The sequence below is a fragment of the Salvelinus alpinus genome, chromosome 9, assembly GCF_045679555.1.
Source record: "Salvelinus alpinus chromosome 9, SLU_Salpinus.1, whole genome shotgun sequence".
NCBI classification, from domain to species: domain Eukaryota; kingdom Metazoa; phylum Chordata; class Actinopteri; order Salmoniformes; family Salmonidae; genus Salvelinus; species Salvelinus alpinus.
In genome coordinates this window covers 22,839,134-22,864,664 of record NC_092094.1, presented here as the reverse complement: position 1 = coordinate 22,864,664, position 25,531 = coordinate 22,839,134, and the positions used below count along the sequence as shown (strand labels likewise).

At 41.3% G+C, this 25,531-nt stretch overlaps 2 protein-coding genes across 2 annotated transcripts in view; both read right to left on the bottom strand.

The window, feature by feature from the left end:
- LOC139584508 (diphosphoinositol polyphosphate phosphohydrolase 3-beta-like) overlaps nt 1–10,725 on the bottom strand; it is a 29,910-nt gene extending 19,185 nt beyond the window's left edge. Inside the window, exon 1 of the mRNA XM_071416465.1 lies at nt 10,263–10,725. Coding sequence (XP_071272566.1) covers nt 10,263–10,361 — 99 coding nt within the window. The 5' untranslated portion in view covers nt 10,362–10,725. The remainder of the gene's footprint in view (nt 1–10,262) is intronic.
- A 2,604-nt stretch (nt 10,726–13,329) lies between these two features.
- LOC139584509 (ubiquitin-conjugating enzyme E2 N) lies at nt 13,330–23,885 on the bottom strand. Its single transcript, XM_071416466.1, has 5 exons — nt 23,516–23,885; nt 23,382–23,434; nt 17,410–17,656; nt 15,306–15,446; nt 13,330–14,695 (listed from the first exon to the last, which is right to left on the bottom strand). The coding sequence occupies exons 2-5, from the start codon at nt 23,409–23,411 to the stop codon at nt 14,649–14,651; spliced, it is 465 nt and encodes a 154-aa protein (XP_071272567.1). The 5' UTR covers nt 23,412–23,434; nt 23,516–23,885; the 3' UTR covers nt 13,330–14,648.
- Nucleotides 23,886–25,531: the final 1,646 nt, after the last annotated feature.

Below are 25,531 nucleotides of genomic sequence, written 5' to 3'. Positions count from 1 at the left end.
AAACATGAGAAAGCCAGAATTCGAGATTTAGTCTACAACAAAATAGGAGTTGACAGTTATCAACAAAAAAAAGGGACTGCCTTTACAATCAATGTCTGCATTGTGACAAAGATTTATAATCTTAAATGAACAATCCACTCATCAGTTCACTGTTGATACAGTACCAAAATATTTTGTATGTCAGCAATTACGTTTTTCAAGATATAGGACTTTCAAAAAGCAAATTGTAACTTGCCACATCATCATGATGCTGTGTCTTGCATTATATGATGCATTTTGCATCATCATGATGATGTGGAAAGTTACAATTTGCTTTGACATGCAAAACATTTGAAAGAAATACCAAAATATAGTTTTTGAGTGGATTATTCCTTTAAGGGAAACATACCAACAAGTCTATGTTTAAAAACTGACCAGAGACAAGCAAAGGGAGAGAGACAGGGTACCCCTCTGGTGCCTCAGTACCATGACCTTCAACCCCATCTGGCATCACACTGACTCACATAAGAGGGCCACGTGTGGATGCCTCCCAGATCCCACCAGGTCGTTCCAGCTCAAAAAGCACAAGAAAGAGGATTGACACCCACCATCTCAGATTGTTCTGAAATTGTTTCTGTAGTATGTAACAGATACGATTAGCATTCCTTAAACATTATTTTGTTGAAATATAATTTGATCTCTGAGAAATTTAGTTCATTGATTGCACCCAAATTGACCATTTTAATTGATAGGATTCAAATCATATTAAATAAATATAGTACTCAACATCTGATTTCTTCCTACCAATGAGTAAGACGTGAGGAATCAAAAAACATGGGGAATTAAAGCCAACTACAGACAGCCACACTATTTTATCCATTTTGCTTGTCTCTTGTGTTTATTAAATAGATCACAACAATTCCTTTGCAACTTCGGGTAGAAAACCAATAGATTTGGCTCATTAAGAAAATACATTGTGTGGTCATCCTCACAATTCAAGCCAGTCCTCCATGAAAGCAATTCAGTTTGTCCTTCTCTCTGCAACCTAATGCTTCAGCCCAACTCTCCTTGAATAGTCCAACAAGTGGCTGCTCTCTGCAATTCTCATATCAATACTTTTCCTACAAGCCCAACACTTTGTTAGAGAAATGGGCTAGAGACAAAAATGTTGTGACAAGCCTAATAAATAATGAATTGCACAGCAGTCTTACCCAACACAACTCAATACTATTACAATTGCAAAACTGTAGTGTGTGTTTGGGACTTTTCCCATTGAAGACCATTAGAGACAATAACATTGAAACCATTAGAGAACTGCTGTAGCCTAATAGTTTGGTTGTTCACCAGGAAGAGTGTAACAGTAACTACTAATCCAGATCTTTTTTAAAGGGAATAAACTACACACAAAGGTGCCTTGTCCTGGACACAAATTAAGAGTAAAAGAAGGACAAACTGATTTGCTTTCCTGGAGGACTGGCTTGAACTGTGAGGATGACCACACAATTTATTTTCATCACAAGCCAAATCTATTGGTTGTCTACCCAAAGTTGCAAAGAAAATGTTATGATCTATTTAATAAACACAAGAGACCAGACAAAATGATGAGTGTGACGGTATAGCAGGACCAGCAGCATCTAGTGGTAAACCAGATTCACAGGGAATACATTACATAGTATGGAGAAGTAAAACTCCAAGTCGCAGCTTCATACTACTTGTCAAACATAAAGAACTGATACTAGCGGTTAAGAGTATTGGGCCAGTAAACGAAAGATCGCTGATTTGAATCCCCAAGCTGACCAGGTGAAAAATCTGTCGATGTGCCCTTAGCAGAGCGTCTGCTAAAATGTAAAAGTCAGTCTGTATACTGGTTGTTGGGGTGGGATGGCATGGGGTGTGGGGGGTCCGTGGATGGCTTTTGACCATGTCTTACTCATTAGTAAGAAGAATTTGGTCCAAATCTGATGTTGGGTACTATATTTATTGAATATTATCTGAATCCTATAAATTAAAATGTCCAATTTGGGTGCAATAAATTAGCTTAATGTTTCAGAAATGCCAATATTACCTGTTTCTAACTACATAAACTATTTTATAACAATCTGAGATGGTGGGTATCATGGCTTGCTGAAATGACATGGAATGACTCCACCATATGTGAGCTCAAAGAGCACATGCATCCTCTGGCTCCTGCATCCCCCCAGCCCCTAGTCAGCTTCTGTCATCAAGAACTGATTTAACATCAGCTTTACTGACTGTTGTAGACCATTGTCCAGAACTAATGAATTACCAACTAAACAATAAAATCAAGGACCCAGGACAGGAGCAGTTGCTAAAAGTATTGTACTACCTGCACGGATATTTAGCAAAAAGTGGGGCTGGGCTTGGGAGATTCTGAAGAGGACTTGCTAATGATAATGCCTGACCTCTAAGATAATGTTGCTGAAAGTCACCCCAGAGTTGCACAAAATTGAGAATGAGTCATTTGGAAAATTACACCATTATGGTATGAAATGCTGTAGATTGGCTATTGATAACTTTACACAGTTTAACATGACCTCGTCATTTCTATCCCTAGATAACCATAGAATAACCCTCAATTCGAATTACAAGGAGCTATCAGGTGACCAAAATAGACCCAGTGAACCTTGGACAGATGAAATTGTGAATTAGCAAACTATAAAATTACAACCTAAAGGATCATAAGGAGTTGCTGTTTATAGGCTGGGATTATTGAAATAAATACTTATCGTGCAACAGGATGTGTGACACTACCTTTCAGAATTGGCCACAGAAACAGAGGTTTCACCCACACTAACTCTGTATAAACCCAAAGCCTAAGGTGTTTGCTGGAACATTGGCGGCAACACACACACACACACACACACACACACACACACTGCAAAAGTACTGGATCAGCAGTTGCCTTTCTGCATGAAAACCACAACAGCTTAACAGAGCAGCTGAATGACCAGTCCTGATCCAATCCACACCGGTGTGAAGGCCTTGTTGTCCTAAGGTTTCAGTGGTTTCGTTTCACAGTTGTTTCACTTGAACTGAAACAATGGTGAGTGCAGCATTCAGCCTGGCTTAACCAAGCTGCCTACTTATGGTAAAAGAGCTCATTTTCATTTGCTTTTCCTCCTGATAGTCAAATGGTATGCATCTTTGATTACAACAAAACTGTCTCTGTCTTTTAAAGAAGTGTAAAATCCATTCTGTGGGGGAGGCTACACATCTAATGCCCCCATCTCTGAATGAAAATGGCTCCTCAGATGCATGTTCTCAGAGAATAGAGATCTATGCCACTAAGGAGGAATTTCCACACATCTTCATTGTATTAATGTGAGTAATACATGTATACACCCTGTCACCCTGCCAACTTACAGACACGTTGCAGCTAAGGTCTCCTATAGTTGAAGTGATACTTTGGGATTTTGACAATGAGGCACTTTATCTACTTCCCCAGATGAACTAGTGGATACCATTTGTATGCCTCTGTGTCCAGTATGAAGGAAGTTAGAGGTAGTTTCAAGAGCCAATACAAGTGTTAGCACAATGACTGGAAGTCTATGGGTATCTGCTCCTTACAAGTAAGGAGAGGAACAGAGAGAGTGAGTGAGTGGGTGGGTTGGTTGTGTGTGTGTGTGTGTGTGTATCAGAGAGAGAGAGCGAGAGAGAGGAGGTGGGTAAGGGAATCTGACAGGGGACAGCTAGTGCCTCTGCCGCAGCGTTTCTATAAATTGCAGCTGACAGGTTACTGGGTATTTAGCACAGTGTAACACTCATCCCTTGGCCCCCCTGGCTCTCCCAATCAAATGCAGGCCTGACAGACAGGGTCTTGTCCCCAGGCAGAGTAGTCATGATCCAAGATGCTCCCTTTCTTACCACTTCAGTCCCATGTTAAGTCCTAAACAGTGTGTGTGTGTGTGTGGTCTACGTACATACAGTACAGTACAGGCTGCCTTTGTTTATTGTGGTGCCTCAGCATAGAGATCACATTAACATGTGTGGTGTCACTCACATGGTACCGACCCTGCACAATATAACCAAAACAGCTGAAGCCTAGAGGGACCCGTATTAAATAGCCAACACCACCCTGACTGACTGCAAATACATTATTTAATAATGGGCCAGTATTTATAGACAGAGGTAGGCTATCATATCATATTTTGGAGGCAAGTGATTATAGCTTGTTACCAATGCAATGAAACAGGACAAATCGCATAACAGCTTCAGAATGCAATTACAGTAGGTAGGCTTATTTGTTCCTCAATGGTCTAAAAAGGTGGTAAAATATATGCCCAAATAACATAGCCTAAGTCTGACACTGTTTCCAAATGGGCACAGTTGTTTTTGTTTATTAAAACCATGCCTTGAGTAAGCATAGCTTACACATGTCAATGAAACTTATGTTGACAAAGAAATGTATAAGTCTAGATGGCATCAAAGCATGCATTACTCTCTCTCTTTCCCTCTCTGTATCAATGGAAATAACGTGACTCTGATACATGTGGTAAAGAGGCCAATGGAACGCAGACCATGGGGGACAGAAGGAAGACGCCGGATTGGCGCACATTCAACAAACCTGATTTAACAAAGTGGATATTTGTCGAATCTGTCATGATTGTAACAGGCCCACAATGTGGTTACTAAAGTCCGATTTTGATATATTTGGCTGTTTTCACTGCATAACATTTAGAAGTTGTCCCTTTTCAGATTTAGAAGAAGCGACTGCTAAATGCTAACTCCTGTTCGGATAAGCTGGTAGCATAGCTAGCATACAGGGATCGGTGGTGGTAGTCAAAGTTGTTTTTAACTGTAATGCAGTTGATTGGCGATGATGATATTAACATGTATTTGGGTTGGCATCCATACAAGCATTATACTCAGTTTTTTACCTCAACATAGTGTGAAGTACACATATATACAATAGCATAGAGAGTTGCACCCCTTCTGAAAAAACCTACACTCGATCCCTCCGATGTCAACAACTACAGACCAGTATCCCTTCTTTCTTTTCTCTCCAAAACTCTTGAACGTGCCGTCCTTGGCCAGCTCTCCTGCTATCTCTCTCAGAATGACCTTCTTGATCCAAATCAGTCAGGTTTCAAGACTAGTCATTCAACTGAGACTGCTCTTCTCTGTGTCACGGAGGCGCTCCGCACTGCTAAAGCTAACTCTCTCTCCTCTGCTCTCATCCTTCTAGACCTATCGGCTGCCTTTGATACTGTGAACCATCAGATCCTCCTCTCCACCCTCTCCGAGCTGGGCATCTCCGGCGCGGCCCACGCTTGGATTGCGTCCTACCTGACAGGTCGCTCCTACCAGGTGGCGTGGCGAGAATCTGTCTCCGCACCACGTGCTCTCACCACTGGTGTCCCCCAGGGCTCTGTTCTAGGCCCTCTCCTATTCTCGCTATACACCAAGTCACTTGGCTCTGTCATATCCTCACATGGTCTCTCCTATCATTGCTATGCAGACGACACACAATTAATCTTCTCCTTTCCCCCCTCTGATAACCAGGTGGTGAATCGCATCTCTGCATGTCTGGCAGACATATCAGTGTGGATGACGGATCACCACCTCAAGCTGAACCTCGGCAAGACGGAGCTGCTCTTCCTCCTGGGGAAGGACTGCCCGTTCCATGATCTCGCCATCACGGTTGACAACTCCATTGTGTCCTCCTCCCAGAGTGCTAAGAACCTTGGCGTGATCCTGGACAACACCCTGTCGTTCTCAACTAACATCAAGGCGGTGACCCGTTCCTGTAGGTTCATGCTCTACAACATTCGCAGAGTACGACCCTGCCTCACGCAGGAAGCGGCGCAGGTCCTAATCCAGGCACTTGTCATCTCCTGTCTGGATTACTGCAACTCGCTGTTGGCTGGGCTCCCTGCCTGTGCCATTAAACCCCTACAACTCATCCAGAACGCCGCAGCCCGTCTGGTGTTCAACTTTCCCAAGTTCTCTCACGTCACCCCGCTCCTCCGCTCTCTCCACTGGCTTCCAGTTGAAGCTCGCATCCGCTACAAGACCATGGTGCTTGCCTACGGAGCTGTGAGGGGAACGGCACCTCCGTACCTTCAGGCTCTGATCAGGCCCTACACCCAAACAAGGGCACTGCGTTCATCCACCTCTGGCCTGCTCGCCTCCCTACCTCTGAGGAAGTACAGTTCCCGCTCAGCCCAGTCAAAACTGTTCGCTGCTCTGGCACCCCAATGGTGGAACAAACTCCCTCACGACGCCAGGTCAGCGGAGTCAATCACCACCTTCCGGAGACACCTGAAACCCCACCTCTTTAAGGAATACCTAGGATAGGATAAAGTAATCCTTCTAACCCCCCCCCCCCTTAAAAGAGTTAGATGCACTATTGTAAAGTGGTTGTTCCACTGGATATCATAAGGTGAATGCACCAATTTGTAAGTCGCTCTGGATAAGAGCGTCTGCTAAATGACTTAAATGTAATGTAAATGTAAGCATAAATGTAGGCACATTTTGCTGGGGGGCAATGAGGAGATTCAGAATGTTTTCCCCACGCAAAGCCACAGGAAGTAGGGGTGCAGCACCCCAGACAAATCGGAATAAATAAATACAAATGTAAAAATGTAATAGTAGAAAAATAAATATTCAAAAAACTACTCCTGTATTAGCGGCCCATACAGCGTATGAAGCTCAGGGAGAAATGTTTTTCTTTTGAAGGTTTAATAAAACCTTAATTCAGCCAAGAAATCAGTTTTTACAGGGTCCTGACCAATTGTGCTATTTTGTGTGTTTTCTTGCGCTGACCTTAACTTTTTTTGTACATCATGTTTCCTTCTGGACATCAGAATAGCAATCATTAACCTGAATTTGGATGTGATTTCTACTTCAATGAGCTGGCAGCAAAGGACATACTTGCTCATCCCAGACCAGGCCCAAATCCCCAACACTTTAGGATATACCTGACAAGACTATGTCGGAGAGTGGATAAACCGCCTCTACCTTCAAACGTGTAATCCAGCGTTTCCCAAACTCAGTCCTGGGGACCCCAAGTGGTACACGTTTTGGTTTTTGCCCTAGCACCTAACAGCTAATTCAAATAATCAAAGCATGATCATGAATTAATTATTTGAATAAGCTGTGTAGTGCTAGGACAAAAACCAAAACGTGCACCGCTTGGGGTCCCCAGAAAGGAGTTTAGGAAACACTGGATTAAACTGGACGAGCTCCGTTCGAGACTAACCTATCAAAGTGATCTGAAGAACTGCAATATCCTATGTTTCTCAGAGTTACGGCTAAACAAGGACTTTGAAAATATAAATCTAGCTGGTTTTTCTATCCGTCAGCAGGACAAAACGGCAGTGGTGGGTACACTCAAGGGGGATGGTGTGTTTCTCTTTGTTAACAACAGCTGGTGCACAATCTCTAATATTAAGGAAGAGAGTTTATTTGGAGGTGAAACAACTCTGGTTCACCTTTACTCCACACATAGATGCATACAAAGCTCTCCCTCGCCTTCCATTAGTCAAATCTGACCATAACTCTATACCCCTGATTCCTGCTTACAAGCAAAAACTCAAACAGGAAGTACCAGTGACACGCTCAATACGGAAGTGGTCCGATGAAAGGGATGCTAAGCTACAGGACTGTTTTGCTAGCACAGACTGGAATATGTTCTGGGATTTATCCAATGGCATTGAGGAGTTTACATCAGTCACTGGCTTCATTAATAAGTGCATCGACGACGTCATCCCGACATTGACCATACGTACTTGTCCCAACCAGAAGCCATACAGGCAACATCCGCACTGAGCTAAAGGCTAGAGCTGCTGCTTTCAAGGAGCGGGACACTAATCCGGACCCTTATTATAAATCCTCCTACGCCCTCCGACAAACCATCAAACAGGCAAAGCGTCAATACACGACTGAGATTGAATACTACTACACTGGCTCTGACGCTTGTTGGATGTGGCAGGACTTGCAAACTATCACAGATTACAAAGGGAAACCCAGCTGTGAGCTGCCCAATGACGTGAGCCTACCAGATGAGCTACCATGCCTTCAGAAAGTATTCACACCCCTTTTTGTTGTGTTACAGCCTGAATTTAAAATTGATTAAATTGAGATTTTTTGTCACTTGTCTACACACAATACTCAATAATGTCAAAGTGGAATTATGTTTTTCGAAATGTTTTACAAATTAATGAAAAATGAAAAGCTGAAATGTCTTGAGTCAATAAGTATTCAACCCTTTTGTTATGGCAAGCCTAAATAAGTTCAGGAGTAAAAATGTGCTTAACAAGTCACATAATAAGTTGCATGGACTCGCTGTGTGTAATAATAGTGTTTAACATGAGTTTTGAATGACTACCTCATCTATATACCCTACACGTACAATTCTCTGTATGGTCCCTCAGTTAAGCAGTGCATTTCAAACACAGATTCAAACACAAAGATCAAGGAGGTTTTCCAATGGCTCATAAAGAAGGGCACCTATTGGTAGATGGGTAAAATAAAAAAAGTAGACATTGAATACTCCCAGGGGTGTGAATACTTATGTAAATGAGATATTTCTGTATTTCATTTTCAATAAATTTGCAAGAATTTCTAAAAACATGTTTTCACCTTGCGGTAATGTGGTATTGTGTGTAGATGGGTGTAGATTTTTTTTTAAATCGATTTTGAATTCAGGCTGTAACACAAAATGTGGAATAAATCATGAAAGCTTTCTGAAGGCACTGTAAATACCTTCCTTCGAGGCAAGCAACACTGAACAATGCATCAGAGCACCAGCTGTTCCTGATGACAGTGATCACTCAGGTACAAACAGGTTTGTAAACGGATTTCCAGGATGCTTACTCAGAGCATGTGCTGACCTGACATTTTCAACCTCTCCCTGACCTAGTCTGTAATACCTACGACGATGAGACAGCCTATAGGTAGGTGGTCAGAGACCTGGTAGTGTGGTGCCAGGACAACCTCTCCCTCAACGTCAGCAAGACAAAGGAGCTGATCGTGGACTACTGGAAACGCAGGGCTGAGCACGTCCCCATTCATATCGATGGAGCAGGTTGAGAGCTTCAAGTCCCTCAGTGTCCACATCACTAAGGACCTATCGTGGTCCAAACACTCCAACAATCGTGAAAAGAGGGCACGAAAATACCTCTTCCCCCTCAGGAGGCTGACAAAATTTGGCGTGGGCCCACAGATCCTCAAAAAGGTATACAGCTGCACCATTGAGAGCATCTTGACTGGCTGCATCACCACTTGGTAAGGAAACTGCTAAGCATCTGACCGTAAGGTGCTACAGAGCGTAGTGCGTACAACCTAGTACATCACTGGGGCCGAGCTCCCTGCCATCCAGGACCTCTATACCAGGCGATGTCAAAAGGCCATACAAAGTGTCAAAGATTCCAGTCACCCAAGTCATAGTCTGTTGTCTCTGCTATCATAGGCAAACGGTACCAGAGCGCCAAGTCTGGGAACAAAAGGCTCCTGTACAGCTTCTACCCCCAAGCCATTAATCTGTTTAACAGTTAATCAAATGGCTACCCAGACTATTTGCATTGACCCACTTTTTTTTGTTGCACTGACTCTATGCACACTCACGGTACTCTACCCACACACACACACACACACACTCTCCATATATACTGCGGCTACTCTGTTTATTATCCATCCTGATTGCCTAGTCACTTTTACCCCTATTATCTCAACACTAAACTACCTCGTACTGCACATTGACTCGGTACCGGTACTCCTTGCATATAGCCTCGTTATTATTTTATTGTGTTACTATTTCCTGCATTTTTGTTGGGAAACGGCTCGTAAGTAAGCATTTCACCGTAGTCTACACCTGTTGTATTCGACGCATGTGACAAATAATATTTGATTTGACTTAGGAATTTGTCACATAGGTAGACAAAATCCATTTAGATGTTAAGTTTACTGAAGATTTTCTGGGGATTTCAATACAAGATCTGGTTGATTATAAAGAGACTGTTTAAGGAACTTGTCATTTGAACTTGGTTAAATAGGCCGTGTTCTTGTGATGAGTCAGTAATGTGAATATCTATCCCATATCTAACCAATCATCTCGAGTCTTAGCCTGGGACTCCCTAAAGCTACGCCACTTAGATACAACTGACTTTTCATAGCAGGTTTGGAGAGCATTTTCACAAACCGTAATTTAATGTTCCTATCCTGCTACGTTAATTATCCTAACCTGCCGCGTAGGTTCTAAAGTGATACGAAAAGTCGTAGCTGTCTCGAAGTGACGTGATTTTAGTGAGTCCCATCCATACCTCTTCCTCTTTTTCACTCTTGAAGCATAAACATGCCGCTCGTCTCTTGAAACCTTCACCATCATAAGTCCTCGTCTGGTTGGGCTTAAACTTCATCATATATTCCCAATATTCTGCAATCTTCGTGCTCCAAGGAAATACGAAAGGTGGTGTGAATGGGGATCTAACCAGATCAAGTCAAGTGCCTTTACTAGGCCAAGAGAGCAACAAGAAACCACGCACACAATATCTCCAAAGAAATCTTCAGGCAATCCAATTTAAACGCTATTCATCTATTCGCATACAAGCATCGCATATCCCGGAGTGTTGTCTACCTAACATGCTGTCTGGCTGGTTTCCGTTGTCAACACACATATTCCCTACGCCAAACCACTGTGGTCCGCGAGCACCGCAACCTGCTGACCTCCGTACTGCGCCGTGTCCACCTATCAGCGCCATGCTACGATTAGACGTGGTTAATTCCATCTAACAATGTGATGACTCATATTTGTCCCTTTAAAATGTCAAACAAAAACCAAAGGTTGCAATGCCGTTATTGTGCATGCCGTTAGAGGTTTTTGGTTTGTTTATCTTTGCAATCTTTGGTTTTTGTCTTGAATACATTTTAAAATGACACATCTCAGCATCACTGTTACCATGGAATTGTAAATTTCAATAACTAGACATTGCTCAAGCTAAAATGAAACGCACTCAGTTGTCAGTCTACTTTTCAAGTTAACGGAACTACGGTTAATTGTAAGTCTACTTTAAAATCTGGCATAACTGGTTCTTCTTGGGCAAGTCAATTTCCCCATTTCGAGGTCCATAAAAAAACACTGCACTCTTGCCCTCGAAGCGCCGAGACTGAATGCAGTGTTCACCACCAATACATTTTACATTGTAGCCAGCTCAGTCAAATCTGCAACACTAACAAAAACTAGTATCAACCTTAACGTTACATTGCTGTCCTCTAGTGGTAAATCGAATAAGGAGCCACCTTCCCTGTTATACAATAATTCTAAGTGTCCCTGTTGTTTTGGATGAGGGAATATGTACAGAAAAATATAAATATATTTTGAAGGCGTGAGAAAATGTTATTTGTTATCACCATGAGGTGGCTGACTTTGACAATATTAATTGAAGAATAGACTAATACATTCAGTAATTGTCAAAAAATCTAGGACCAGTGAAGATTAAGACTGTCTGGCAATGAGCAAGGGTTACTCTTCTTTCTGAATTCACCCGAGGGCAGTCATGTTGAGTTTAGAGGTCGACCGATTATGATTTTTCAACGCCGATACCGATACTGATTATTGGAGGACCAAAAAAAGCCGATACCGATTAATCGGACGATTTTTTTAATGTATTTGTAATAAGGACAATTACAACAATAATGAATGAACACTTAACTTAATATAAAACATGAATAAAATCAATTTAGCCTCAAATAAATGAAAAATGTTCAATTTGGTTTAAATAATGCAAAAACAAAGTGTTGGAGAAGAAAGTAAAAGTGCAATATGTGCCATGTAAAAAAGCTAACGTTTAAGTTCCTTGCTCAGAACATGAGAAAATATGAAAGCTGGTGGTTCCTTTTAACATGAGTCTTCAATATTGCCAGGTAAGAAGTTTTAGGTTGTAGTTATTATAGGAATTATAGGACTACTTCTCTCTATACGATTTGTATTTCATATACCTTTGACTATTGGATGTTCTTATAGGCACTTTAGTATTGCCAGTGTAACAGTATAGCTTCCATCCCTCTCCTCGCCGCTACCTGGGCTCGAACCAGGAACACATCGACAACAGCCACCCTCGAAGCAGCATTACCCATGCAGAGCAAGGGGAACAACTACTCCAAGTCTCAGAGCGAGTGACGTTTGAAAAGCTATTAGCACGCACCCGCTAACTAGCTAGCCATTTCACATCGGTTACACCAGCCTAATCTCGGGAGTTGATAGGCTTGAAGTCATAAACAGAGCTGCTGGCAAAACGCACGAAAGTGCTGTTTGAATGAATGCTTACGAGCCTGCTGGTGCCTACCATCGCTCAGTCAGACTGCTCTATCAAATCATAGACTTAATTATGACATAATAACACACAGAAATACGAGCCGTAGGTCATTAATATGGTCGAATCCGGAAACTATCATCTCGAAAACAAAACGTTTATTCTTTCAGTGAAATACGGAACCGTTCCGTATTTTATCTAACGGGTGGCATCCATACGTCTAAATATTCCTGTTACATTGCACAACCTTCAATATTATGTCATAATTACGTAAGATTCTGGCAAATTAGTTCGCAATGAGCCAGGCGGCCCAAACTGTTGCATATACCCTGACTCTGCGTGCAATGAACGCAAGAGAAGTGACACAATTTCACCTGGTTAATATTGCCTGCTAACCTGGATTTCTTTTAGCTAAATATGCAGGTTTAAAAATATATACTTCTGTGTATTGATTTTAAGAAAGGCATTGATGTTTATGGTTAGGTACACTTTGGAGCAACGAGTCCTTTTTCGCGAATGCCCCCCTGCATCGATTATATGCAGCGCAGGACACGCTAGATAAACTAGTAATATCATCAACCATGTGTAGTTATTCCTAGTGATTGATTGATTTATTGTTTTTTTTTAAAGATAAGTTTAATGCTAGCTAGTAACTTACCTTGGCTTCTTACTGCATTCGCGTAACAGGCAGGTGGTTAGAGCGTTGGACTAGTTAACCGTAAGGTTGCAAGATTGAATCCCTGAGCTGACAAGGTAAAAATCTGTCGTTCTGCCCCTGAACAAGGCACTTAACCCACCGTTCCTAGGCCGTTATTGAAAATAAGAATGTGTTCTTAACTGACTTGTCTAGTTAAATAAAGGTGTAAAACATTTTATTTTTTTTATAAAATAAATCGGCATCCAAAAACACAATTTCCGATTGTTATGAGAACTTGAAATCGTCCCTAATTAATCAGCCATTCAGATTAATCGGTCGACCTCTAGTTGAGTTCAATATATTCAATTCAACAACAGAATTGAGGATATACTGTAAGTCCTAGCCTGCCATCCTTACTTCCTCAAAAAACAAAGGCACACATTTTCTTATTAAATCAACAGATTTTATTTACAGAAAAAAATGCAGGTGGACTGTTTTCATACCATTTGGAGAACAGGAAAACGTGACCCCCCCCCCCCCAGTTCAATAGAAATAATGAATTTACAAACAGTGAATTGAATACAGACTTTTCAAACAAAATACCAATATTGACAGTTGAGACAAAAGCCTTCATTGATCTCTTGGAGTTTGTTCCTGCGATTCCCCCATTACCCCTAACCACCTACTCTTACCTCCCCCCAACCTCCTTGAGCAAAATTCCCCCTAACACACACACACTGCAGAACTTACAACTCATTACACTTTTCTGAAATTAATGCCATGGGGAAGGCAGTAAACCGTTGTGTCTTGTAGCATTAGATTGTGACAAACAGGAAGAACAAGAAGCTAAAAGAGCCATGTAGCCCGAGGGTCATTTGTAGTAGTAAAGCGATGTCAGGAAAACATCCATATCAAATAAAAGGAGAGACGAGACAAACAATATATTCCTAAAACAGAAGAAAGTTATGGAATTCCTGTCCGACTCCCTACTGCCCTCCCTCCGCCACCCACCGCCACAAGCCTACGTTAGGGTCTCTACACGGACAGCGGTTGCAACAGTTAAACGTGATGATGGTGGCAGGCTCAGAATCATTGTTTAGTCGTTATATCGTTACTTTGTATTTCATGTTAAAGTGGTTTAGCAGGCGCTATGTTGATTTTTTTTTTGCGGCTTGGCCTTCAACAGGGTAATGAGTCCAACAATAGCCTGTATCAAAGGGTGTGTCTACTACATGGGGCTAATCAGCGGATTTCAATAAACAACCAGCGAAAACAAGAGAAAACAAAGTTAAAAGAAAAGTTTTTTAAAGTTTGGCCATCTTGGACAAGAACCCCCACTGTCTCCCTCAAACCCACCTCCTCCGAAAAAAACATGGGACAGAAACACTTCGTTTTTTTCTTTTTCTTTACGAAGCTAGTTAAAAGCAGAGGTTGGCGGTTTCCTCCCAAATCAATGAAAAAAGAAAGCCAGGTGGTGAGTTAGATCTCAACCCTGGCTGCCCATGCATCTGAACAGTAGTGAGTTAGGACAAAGATGACCAGTTAAGTATTTTTTCTCTTATGTGCATTTAAAATCACCAATTTACTTGTCTTTTTCCTCTTTTTTAATATATTCCTTAAATGTTTATTTTATTATAATAATACCTTTTTTTTCCTCCAAGACGGTGTCCTTTAAATGCAAATGAAGTAGGAAGAAGAAGAGGTCTTGGCAGAAATAAGGAGTGTGTTCTCACACTGACTTCCCGCTTGTTTTACGTTTTCTACACTTCTATGTTGTTTTGAGCGTAAAGCCTGGTCCATGTCCGGGCTGCAACACAAAATAAGGAAGAGAGATGAGGTCAGAAAGCAAGACTAGGTCCATTATAGTCTGTTCTAAAAAACGACATGCTTTGGTGACAGAGTTAGTTCATTATTAGTCTTCCGGTAGAATCCTTGAGGCTTCAAGTTAACTTTGTCACATTTGTACTTGCTTTGCATGATTGGCTACAGAGTGAAAAAGCTATAATATAACAGTTAAATGTTTATCAAAGGATTGGCTGAATGGTAGCCTACATTTAGAGACTGAAGTACAATTTTAACAAGGTTGTGTTCTTTAGGCACCACACAATAAAATTACCTGGACTTGTCTAAAAAGAAAAGTTTAATTTTCTCTTTCTGTTGCGAAACATTTTAACGTTTCCATTGCATGCCATAACGAACATGACACAGGCAAGTGGGGGTGGTGAGGGGGTAGGAGTGCACTGCTCAGAGCCGGAAAAGGCTATACAGATACTCCTGACCTGTAAAACTATATTTAATTTCAGAACTGGTTAAAATTAGGTAATGGTAAGGGTCAGCTTTAGAATTTAGTTAGTCGTTTTGCAGGTCATGAGTGTTCTTACACTCTCCCCTCAGAGCCGGGCTTCATCTAGACTTACCCGTCTCTATGGCTTGAGCTTCATTGGACTTCCACTGCTCCGCAACATCATTCGCTAGAGGATCATCAGGGTTGGGAGCACTTAGTAATGCCTGGATTGATAGCAGGACAGTACGGATCTGCAAGGCTGGAGACCATTTATCTGTGAAGAGATTTGATGAGAACAAAAAAGGACAAACGAGGGGGAGAAAGTGAGGGAACGGGGGAGAAAGTGAGGGATGAAGGAAGGAGGAAAAAGGGGGAGCGAGGGAGGCAGGTGAGAGGTTTGAGCAATGTTTCTAGTTTGAGTGATGTGGATAGGCAGTTAGTGGCATGTCGCAGCAATGGGGAGATGCGGCTTGAGTGAGAGGTCAAAAGTGTAATCGGAGAGGCTCTTGATCTTTTGAGCGAGACTAAAAAGGCAAATCCCTCATAGTGCTCACAGGCCAAACATGATTCTAACGCAGTGGGGATATGGCAGGAAACAATGCCCAGGCCTGTCCCACTAACAAGCCTGAACTTACTGACGTGCATGACAGAGAAACAGAGCAGTTGCAGCAATGTGACAGACAAGTTAATGCGGTCTCATATCCCCAGTATCTGTTATCAGTCACCTGGATTGTACATAAATACTTTTGATGATAAAACAGGTCAAATATTAGGGCTGGGAATTGCCAGGGACCTCAGGATACAATATTATCATGGTACTTTGGAACTGATGTTCCATGTTTCAGATGTCTGCTGCAGAGGGAGCCATGAGAACACATTTTTATCAGTCATAGAAATAAAAAAGTGCTGAAAACAAATTGGCTCCCTATTTCAAAAGAAGATGGAGAACAAGCTATGAAGGGAAATAATATCCTGATATTTAACTATCGACCCCCCCCCAATAGCAAATATATCGTGATATTTCCAGAAAGGTAGACGTCCCTAAATGTCAGACCTAGAATCAGATAACGTTGGTTGCCACTATTTTAAAAAAGGAGCCATTTTTATTTCTCCCATCCCATTCGGATGCATATGCTTTTGCCTGCCTACCATTTACTATCAGCGGGTCACCCACCACTTTGCAATGTGAGCTTGAGGCATTAAAATTGTTTGGAACCTGAACGTTTTACTTCACTTCAAATAATGTCTTACCTTGCTTCAAAGTAGCCTTATCAAAATCCATCCATAGAAGTGAATTATTTTATAAAGACTGCCATTACCCAGCCCTTCTCTCCAGTTCTACTGGTTTTCATATCAACTTTCTTTCATTGTCCAGAAGCCAAAGGCACAATCCTAGTCATATTTGCAACCCATCATAGTAGTTGCTATTAGAGTCCCCCTCTTTCTAAGTTTCTAACAGAGCTGTTCATCTCTGTCACATATGGAACTGCTCACATTAGGTGCTCTGTTTAGAACTGTGTTTTCCGCAAATTACATTTAGCCAAATGTTTGAGAATTACATTTTATTAGCTGCTTCATTACAGTTGCATGTTCAATAATAGGCTATAGCCTTTTGACTGTAAGACGATTGGCTTGCTAACGTTGCATGTTTCCATTAAGCTCTTCATGAAAAATGTCAGGTCCTTGTATGCACAAATAACGTTAGTATCAGAGAGGAAGAGTCGAAGTGAGAGGTTTCACTCTCGCAAAATCTGTCTAAAATAAGTCCAATGCTATTCTATGGGATTATTTTGGGCCTAAAGCATCTCGTCATTATATACAGATCTCTGATAGTTCTCTCTGTTGGCCACCTCATTTGACTGTTAATATATTTTTATTTACTGTTTGTTGAATGGTTAATGAGGGTCACTTAGTCTGCAGCAAAATTGACAGAAATGTTTAGGGGTATGAAAGGAATATCTGACCCTGTATCAGCTGCACCTGCAACATCTACCTACTCAATATTTTCAATACTGACATCATTTGCTCCATTATTGCTAACAATCTAGGCCAAAATCTTCATTTTCAAGCAGCCACATTGTACTGACAAATAAACAATTTTTTTCAAAACTTGCCATGTTGAAATGCTCCCCATTAACTAACTTAACATGAACTGAAACAACGGTGAAACGTAGCAAAATCACTTTGGATGCCGGGCTACCATGTTGGTGCAAAACAAAGAGTCAAGCTTTTCTTACCTTTCAAGATGTCTAGACATATTCTTCCCAGCTTGTCTACGTTGGGGTGGTATATTTTGGTCATAAAGCGTACTTTTGGAGCTGCCATGGGGTATTCCTCGGGGAGAAAGAGTTCAAGTTTAAACGTGCCGCCTTCGAAGGGTGAGTCCTGGGGCCCGGCGATGACGACATGGAAGTAGCGGGCGTTCCCTTCGTCAGGCTCCGCCTTAATGCCTGGGACAGGCTCAGCCATCAAGCGCTGAGTCTCCTGACAAACAAACGACAGACATAGAAACAGGGTATACCTCTATGCAAATACAGACACACAATCACAGCGAGGAAAGGTACAGTGGCTGCGTTCTGATTCTCCACCCTTCTCCCAAAGTTTGTAATTGCATACTCCCTTCTAATGAGGAAACTCCCTCCAGCCAATGTCCTCTGTAGCTCAGTTGGTAGAGCATGGCACTTGCAACGCCAGAATAGTGAGTTTGATACCCGGGACTACACGTATGCAAAATATATGCACAACTGTAAATCGCTTAGGATAAAAGCACCTGAGAAATGGCATATATTATTATTCTTATACCAGTCCAATGGTTGGAAATCCATGACAGGGAGAATGGTAGGGAATCGGGACGTAGCCAGGGACAATGGCAAAGATGCATAAAGACGGCGGCCCCCCATATTCTTGGATCAAATGCCTTGTTTGCTAAGTTCACCTTTTGTACACTGCTCTTCCATTAGTTTTATTATAAGCATTAGCATAGTATACATGATCCAAATTCTAGCTCCAAGACTGCAGCAATTTAAAAAAAGAAAAAGTTAATTTACTGGCACATTGAACCATGTCGCGCACCGTAGTTTAAGAACACTGTGGGCAGTGCTAAAAACAATGACATCATATCTGAATTCTTCCATCTTTATGCACCTTTGTCATTGTGTGATTTTGGAGTATTTGTCTAGACTAGAACAGAGAACTTAAGATAGGCTGCTTTTCACATAGGCTAGGCCTAAGTGAAAAGCAGCCTAAAGTCTCGGACACACCAATAATGTTTGCCTGCCGAGAGTAATTAGCACCACTGAACAGAGTGCCGGCCATACGAGAATGTCGGCAGCCAGACGTCAACAGCGCACTGAGCGATCAGTTGACGAACAGGACATTCACTGTCCTTTACACGTCCTCCAAGAGGACAGATTGTCCCATGTCATTCCTGACACATGGACTAGAGCCTGCCCTGACCCCTCTAGTAGCTCTTGAAAAGCATGCTGTTAACTGTGACAAATACCTCACTTTCACATAGCAGCTTACTTTCAATATTTCAAAGGTTTCATTTTCTAGGAAGCGTACTGGAGTTGTCTTAGCATGTAGGCTACCTGCCACAATGTTCATTCTGTGCTTTCCCATTTGGAATCTATCAATCTAGTGGTGGTAACCATGGTTCAGCAGACAAGTTTATGTTCCCTTGCTAGCTCAACCCTAACAATAGAAGAAAAATGGCACATTTTAGATTTATCCTTTTTATCAGCGTTAGTACTGATCAATCTTTCAAAGACATCGCCTACAGCCGAAAACATCTAGCCTAACAATTCTCCATCAAATGGATGGGAAAAACACAAGCAACCTGTCCTGGGCCACGCCTCCAACTTGGCAGCAACCAGTGACTCACTACACTTAGCCTAATCGCTTACAAAGGAGACCTGTTGCCAAGAGGTGCATTGTGGTATTCTCCTTTCTCTCTCTCTCACACACACGGGTTGGGCGGTATCCAAATTGTCATACCGTTTCTGTACCATACCGGTATTACCGGTAGTGCACACAAGGGGCGCTATAAAAAATATACAAAATAAACCATTTTTTATTCATTTATTTTACACACAAAACAATTTAGGCAACAGGGATCTTGATCCAGGAGGGGATTGAATGTCTCTGCTGTAACCAAGATCTTGAAATCTAGCCACTTAGCAAACCAACTGCATGTAGCAGGAGCACGGGGCTGGATATAATTTATTTGACATCCTAGATTTCTTTTAGTTCTACTTAACTTATTCAGTGGCATAGCACACACCCACAAAATACCCCGGTATACAGTATATCACTTAAGCACACACACACACACACACACACACACACACACACACACACACACACACACACACACACACCTCTGTAGCTGGCTGCAATAGCACCTAAAGCAGAATATCAGGCAGCCGAATCAGATTTCTCCCATTCTCTGCAATGTGCTAAGGGCTTTTGGAGATGACACAGAGTCATATTTATTATTATTATTATTATTATTAAGCACCAATACAGAAGAAAACTGACTGAAACAGGGAATGACTACCTGTATTTGTTCCCCCCCAAAAATGCTTATTTGGGTTTTCCGTTACAAAACTGGCTCCAATTTTTTTTCTCTGTAGCGTGTCCTAAGGAATACGACCCAGGTGACAACTAGGGTTAACTTTCCCATCAACCACTGCAGCAGCAAGAGTACGTCATCAGACTATAGGCTGACTAGCTCATCGTGGAAGCCAAATGTCCCGGACTCCGGGCTGTGACCTGTTGAAACTCACACCCATCTCAATGTGATGGAGCAAAAGGAATCTGATACATCCTTATGGTATGCATGAGGCTGACTGGGTTACACACCTGAGCCAGAGAGGTGTACAACAAGGAGCCACTGAAGGAATACTGCAGGTGCAGCAATAACAATGGACTTTTACAGGTCTAGGCCTATTCCTCTTCACTCGCCTATATCTATTTTTCCAACAGCCTAAATGGAAGCCTAAAACACCAATACCAATCTTTAGAAATTTTCCTTTCATGACTTTATACTTAATTCAAGTGGATAATCCTAACAAAATCTTGAGCACTCTTCAGACAATAAATAGCCTCCCTCTACGATGATGATGCTACAGGTCAGGCTGAATGACATCCCAGGTCAACAGAGCAATGTAGCTTAATAAATCAACTGTGTTAGCCTAGATCTATCTACAGGCAGCTTTGACAGACAGACAACTAATAGAGGGGGAAAAAAATAGTTGCCCAGCAGTAGCCACTGTTCCTGCTGCTGTTTTTTATTTCCCCAAATGCAACTCGGAGCGAGATTCCTGAAATGTTTCAGATAACCCATAGACAAAAACACAGTCCAAACACAGACAAGCGAGTGGCTCCAGGACCAGTCACACGCTCATAGGGGCTCAGGGGGCCAAGCTCACTGGGAACAGTCCTGCCCCCAGAACTTCTCCTTTTCCCACCACATCAAACCAATGTAACCATCATGTGTGTTCCCTCCCTTACTCACACACCAGCCGCCACCACTGCGTGATTGTCCTTCTCTCTGTTAGCATAACAGCACTGATTCAATGACAACTCGCAATGGCACAGGACATGAACTTGGGAATGGGAACAACAGCTCAACATTCCCTGTGTGGGGGACATTGTTTTTGTGGGAGGGGATCAAGATTGAAATGTTGAAAAGAACCGTAGGATAGAGGCCAACTAGTAGCAACTTTTCTTGGAAGCATGCAAATTTGACTAAGAAAGTCTGTTTCATGGCTACTTTGAAGAATCTCAAATATAAAATATATTTTGATTTGTTTAACACTTTTTTGGTTACTACATGATTACATATGTGTTATTTCATAGTTTTGATGTCTTCACTATTATTCTACAATGTAGGAAATAGTAAAAATAAAGACAAACCCTGGAATGAGTAGGTGTCCAAACTTTTGACTGGTACGGCAGGTAGCCTAGTGGTTAGAGCGTTGGGTCAGTAATCGAAAGGTTGCTATATCGAATCCCCGAGCTGACATGGTAAAAATCTGTTGTCCTGCCCCTGAATAAGGCAGTTAACCCACTGTTCCTAGGCCGTTATTGTAAATAAGAACTTGTTCTTAACTGTCTTGCCTAGTTAAATAAAGGTAAAATAAAAAAACACTGTGTGTGTGTATATATATATATATATATAGATTTAAAATATTTTACCGACATATGGTTTTTAGGCCATATCGCCCAGCAATAGTGTAGATGGGTGACGGAACAAAAATCTATTTAATCCATTTTAAATTCAGGCTGTAACAACAAAATGTGCAATAAGTCAAGGGGTATGAATACTTTCTGAAGGCACTGTACTAGTATACTGGTGTATCTAGGCCTCATCACTTTCTTTAGTGTATGTCAAAATAAATGTTCTATTGATTTTGTGTCAGCACAGTCGATGTCTGAAATATAATTATAATCCTTGTTGTTGTGTGTGACAGATTCATAAAAACGAGCTAATGCTGAAAATGCTCTGTACTGTTAGCAAATTAGTTAGATTGCATTTGCACTAGCTGCAAAGTTAGCTACTTCCGTTTCGTCCCTGTTCCATAACCGAATAAGTATCTATGGGTGGGTTAAATACGTCCACGCTGTTAAAATTTTGTTGTTACAGCCTGAATTTAAAATGGATTAAATAGATTTTTGCTAGCTAAACAAAAACATTTGTTGATTCTTGGCCTATTGCCCTTCTACCCACCACTGCGACCTGTACGCTCTCGTTGGCTGGCCCTCGCTTCATCCTCGTCGCCAAACCCACTGGCTCCAGGTCATCTACAAGACCCTGCTAGGTAAAGTCCCCCCTTATCTCAGCTCGCTGGTCACCATAGCAGCACCCACCTGTAGCACGCGCTCCAGCAGGTATATCTCTCTGGTCACCCCCAAAACCAATTCCTCCTTCGGCCGCCTCTCCTTCCAGTTCTCTGCTGCCAATGACTGGAACGAACTACAAAAATCTCTGAAACTGGAAACCCTTATCTCCCTCACTAGCTTTAAGCACCAGCTGTCAGAGCAGCTCACAGATTACTGCACCTGTACATAGCCCATCTATAATTTAGCCCAAACAACTACCTCTTCCCCTACTGTATTTATTTATTTAGCTCCTTTGCACCCCATTATTTCTATTTCTACTTTGCACATTCTTCCACTGCAAATCTACCATTCCAGTGTTTTACTTGCTATACTGTATTGTATTTACTTCGCCACCATGGCCTTTTTTTGCATTTACCTCCCTTATCTCACCTCATTTGCTCACATTGTATATAGACGTATTTTTCTACTGTATTATTGACTGTATGTTTGTTTTACTCCATGTGTAACTCTGTGTTGTTGTATGTGTCGAACTGCTTTGCCTTATCTTGGCCAGGTCGCAATTGTAAATGAGAACTTGTTCTCAACTTGCCTACCTGGTTAAATAAAGGTGAAATAAAATTTAAAAAAAATGGGTGTGTCATGACTACCTAGCTTTCTAATCAGAGAAATTGTTGACTGGTAAGTGGAATCGAACTATCCGTTTCAATGAAGCTCAGTTAAACTGAAATCCTGCTTATGCCCTGGCCCCCAAGTATGTACGCAGTTATCCGTGTCTCCTGCCCACTGCCCATAACTTCTTATGCTAGTTAGCTAACACAGGCCTTGCGGAAAATATCTGCCACAATGGTCATGTTTTGATTAGTAAATAGCCTGCTAAATTGATCCTTTAATAAAGGTTAAAGTATATTTTTTATTCATGAGCAATTTAGCCCAAAATAAAGATTTCAGCCGTTTATATTGTGGCACAGTTAATGGAATAGGCTGTTTAATTGATTGTTTATTCCTTGCAACACATTTACGGTTAGCTAGCCTATTTGGAATGGGTGGCTGGCTAACCTTTTAGCTAGCTAGTAACAGTGATTGCTAACGCTTTTTTGTCTATATGTTACATTCACCGTGTATAGTGTATTAACGAATAAACAAACACCAAATTTATCCGCCATTTTTAACAAGCGTGGACGTATTTAACCCACCCGTCGATACTTATTCGGTTATGGAACAGGGACGAAACGGAAGTAGCTAACTTTGCAGCTAATGCAATCTAACTAATTTGCTAACAGTATAGAGCATTTTCAGCATTAGCTCGTTTTATGAATCTGTCACACACAACAACAATATTCAGTCAAAATCACTGAATAATTACCTTAATAATCCTGCGGGGAAGTCCTGCCATCTTGTCTTTATTGCGGGGTTTAGCTGTAACCACAGATAGAACAATGAGACAGATATATTACCGGATGTATAAATGTGAAGCATCCGCTTGGCGTTTCCACTCACTTTCACATATGGTAGTGAGAGAAAGTCCAGTGGGAGAAGATGAACGAGATGGATTTTGGCCGATGAAACATTTGATCTCAATACAGTTTTCTGTTCTTAAAACTAAATTCTGTTATGAACAGAGTGAACTACATTTAGTAGATTTTACTCTTTGGAAAAGTTTTTTTTAAATCGCGTTGTTTAGAAGGACTGCAAAGGAAAATGTAGGTATTGCACACGCGGAAACATGTGTGCAATACATGTGTGTTCCCTAACGGAAACACGCAAACGTTTACGAGAACGCGCCAATAGAATCTCACTAGTTTGTCCTTGGCTCTGCCCACCGCCCAGCTAGTTCAGCCAACTATGACTCTTTGTTCCGATTGGACAGGCTGTGGTCTATCTTTGGTTAGTTATAAACAATATTTGCTGTAGCTCTCTTGCTTCTTTTCTTTGGTTTGCATTGGCAGCGAAAGGCGCGCGCACACACGTCTTCCGGTGTTCTGCAGTTCTGCGCCATGAGACGATCATTAAAGATGATGGAAAATGTAATTTTATTATGGTTAATGGGTATGATAAGTGACAGTGATTGATTGGACAGATCCCCATCTCATTCACATCCTTGTACTATATTTAGTACAATCAGAATGAGTTTTTCCCCACAAAAGGACTTTATTACAGATTTTAAACACATTTGTGCACAACATTTGAGAGAAATAAGCTTTTTGTGCTTATGGAACATTTCTGGGATCTTTTATTTCAGCTCATGAAACATGGGACCAACACTTTACATGTTGCGTTTATATATTTTTTCAATTTAGTTACAAGTATCGACAGGCCACATTGAAATGTTAAGATTGACACTGGAAGTGTAATAGATAATGACAATCAAAGTTGACAATGGAATATTTCAGAATTAAATTGTTTAAAAGCATAGTATTGTTATTTGACCTGTTCTAAGCCCCAATATGCCAAATACCGTACATTCGGAAAGTATTCAGACCCCTTGACTTTTTCCACGTTTTGTTACGTTACTGCCTTATTCTAAAATTGATTACATCTTTTTTTCCCTCATCAATTTACACACAATACACCATAATGACAAAGCAAAAACAGGTTTATAGAATTTTAGAAAATGTATTATTTTTATAATGCATTTACATAAATATTCAGATCCTTTACTCAGTACTTTATTGAAGCACCTCTGGCAGTGATTACAGCCTCAAATATTCTTGGGTATGACACTACAAGCTTGGCACACCTGATTTTGGGGAGTTTCTCCCATTCTTCTCTGCAGATCCTCTCATGCGCTGTCAGGTTCGATGAGAAGTGTCACTGCACAGCTATTTTCAGGTCTCTCCAGAGATGTTAGATCAGGTTCAAGTCCGGGCTCTGGCTGGGCCACTCAAGGACATTCAGAGACTTGTCCCGAAGCCACTCCTGTGTTGTCTTGGCTGTGTACTTTGGGTCATTGTCCTGTTGAAGGTGAACCTTTACTCCAGTCTGAGGTATTGTGTGTAGATTTATGAGGAAAATTGCTTATTTAACGCTCCTGTTGTGTTCCGGTCAAATTGGACCAATTTACAAGTTCTCTCTGAAAAATGTAGTTCATTAAATCTCATTGTCATAAGGTTCCATGACTTTGCCCACACAGGGCATCTGAACACACAAAATACATTTTGTTGGGTGTTTTATTTAACTTTTGTACACCTGTGGTGTTCCCGGTATATAAAGCTTTTTTAAGGCCTTGCTCACAATTCATTCTGTGGCTGCACAATGACCAAACTATATACTGTATGTGAGGCTCTTGATTATATCTTTGATCATGACACTGGCGAGGAGGAGAGAGTCCTTAATAAACTTTGACACAAAGTAGTCTGTGATAAATAGCACAATACGTTTCATCTGAGTATTTGTTATAGTCAAAATAATCCATATATGCTTTTTTTAACTCAAAAACTAGTTGTATGAGCTCAGGTCAATGAGGCCTACAGGCCATAAATAGCAAATAGAAGTTCATAACTTGTAATGTTCACA

Excerpts from the sequence above, each read along its gene's own strand:
- LOC139584509 (XM_071416466.1), bottom strand. The coding sequence starts at position 23,411 with ATGGCAGGACTTCCCCGCAGGATTATTAAG. Across the intron at positions 17,657-23,381 it reads TTCCCCGCAGGATTATTAAG|GAGACTCAGCGCTTGATGGC; the intron begins GTAATTATTCAG and ends TTTGTTTGTCAG. Across the intron at positions 14,696-15,305 it reads AGCTCAAGCCATAGAGACGG|CCCGGACATGGACCAGGCTT; the intron begins GTAAGTCTAGAT and ends TTTGTGTTGCAG.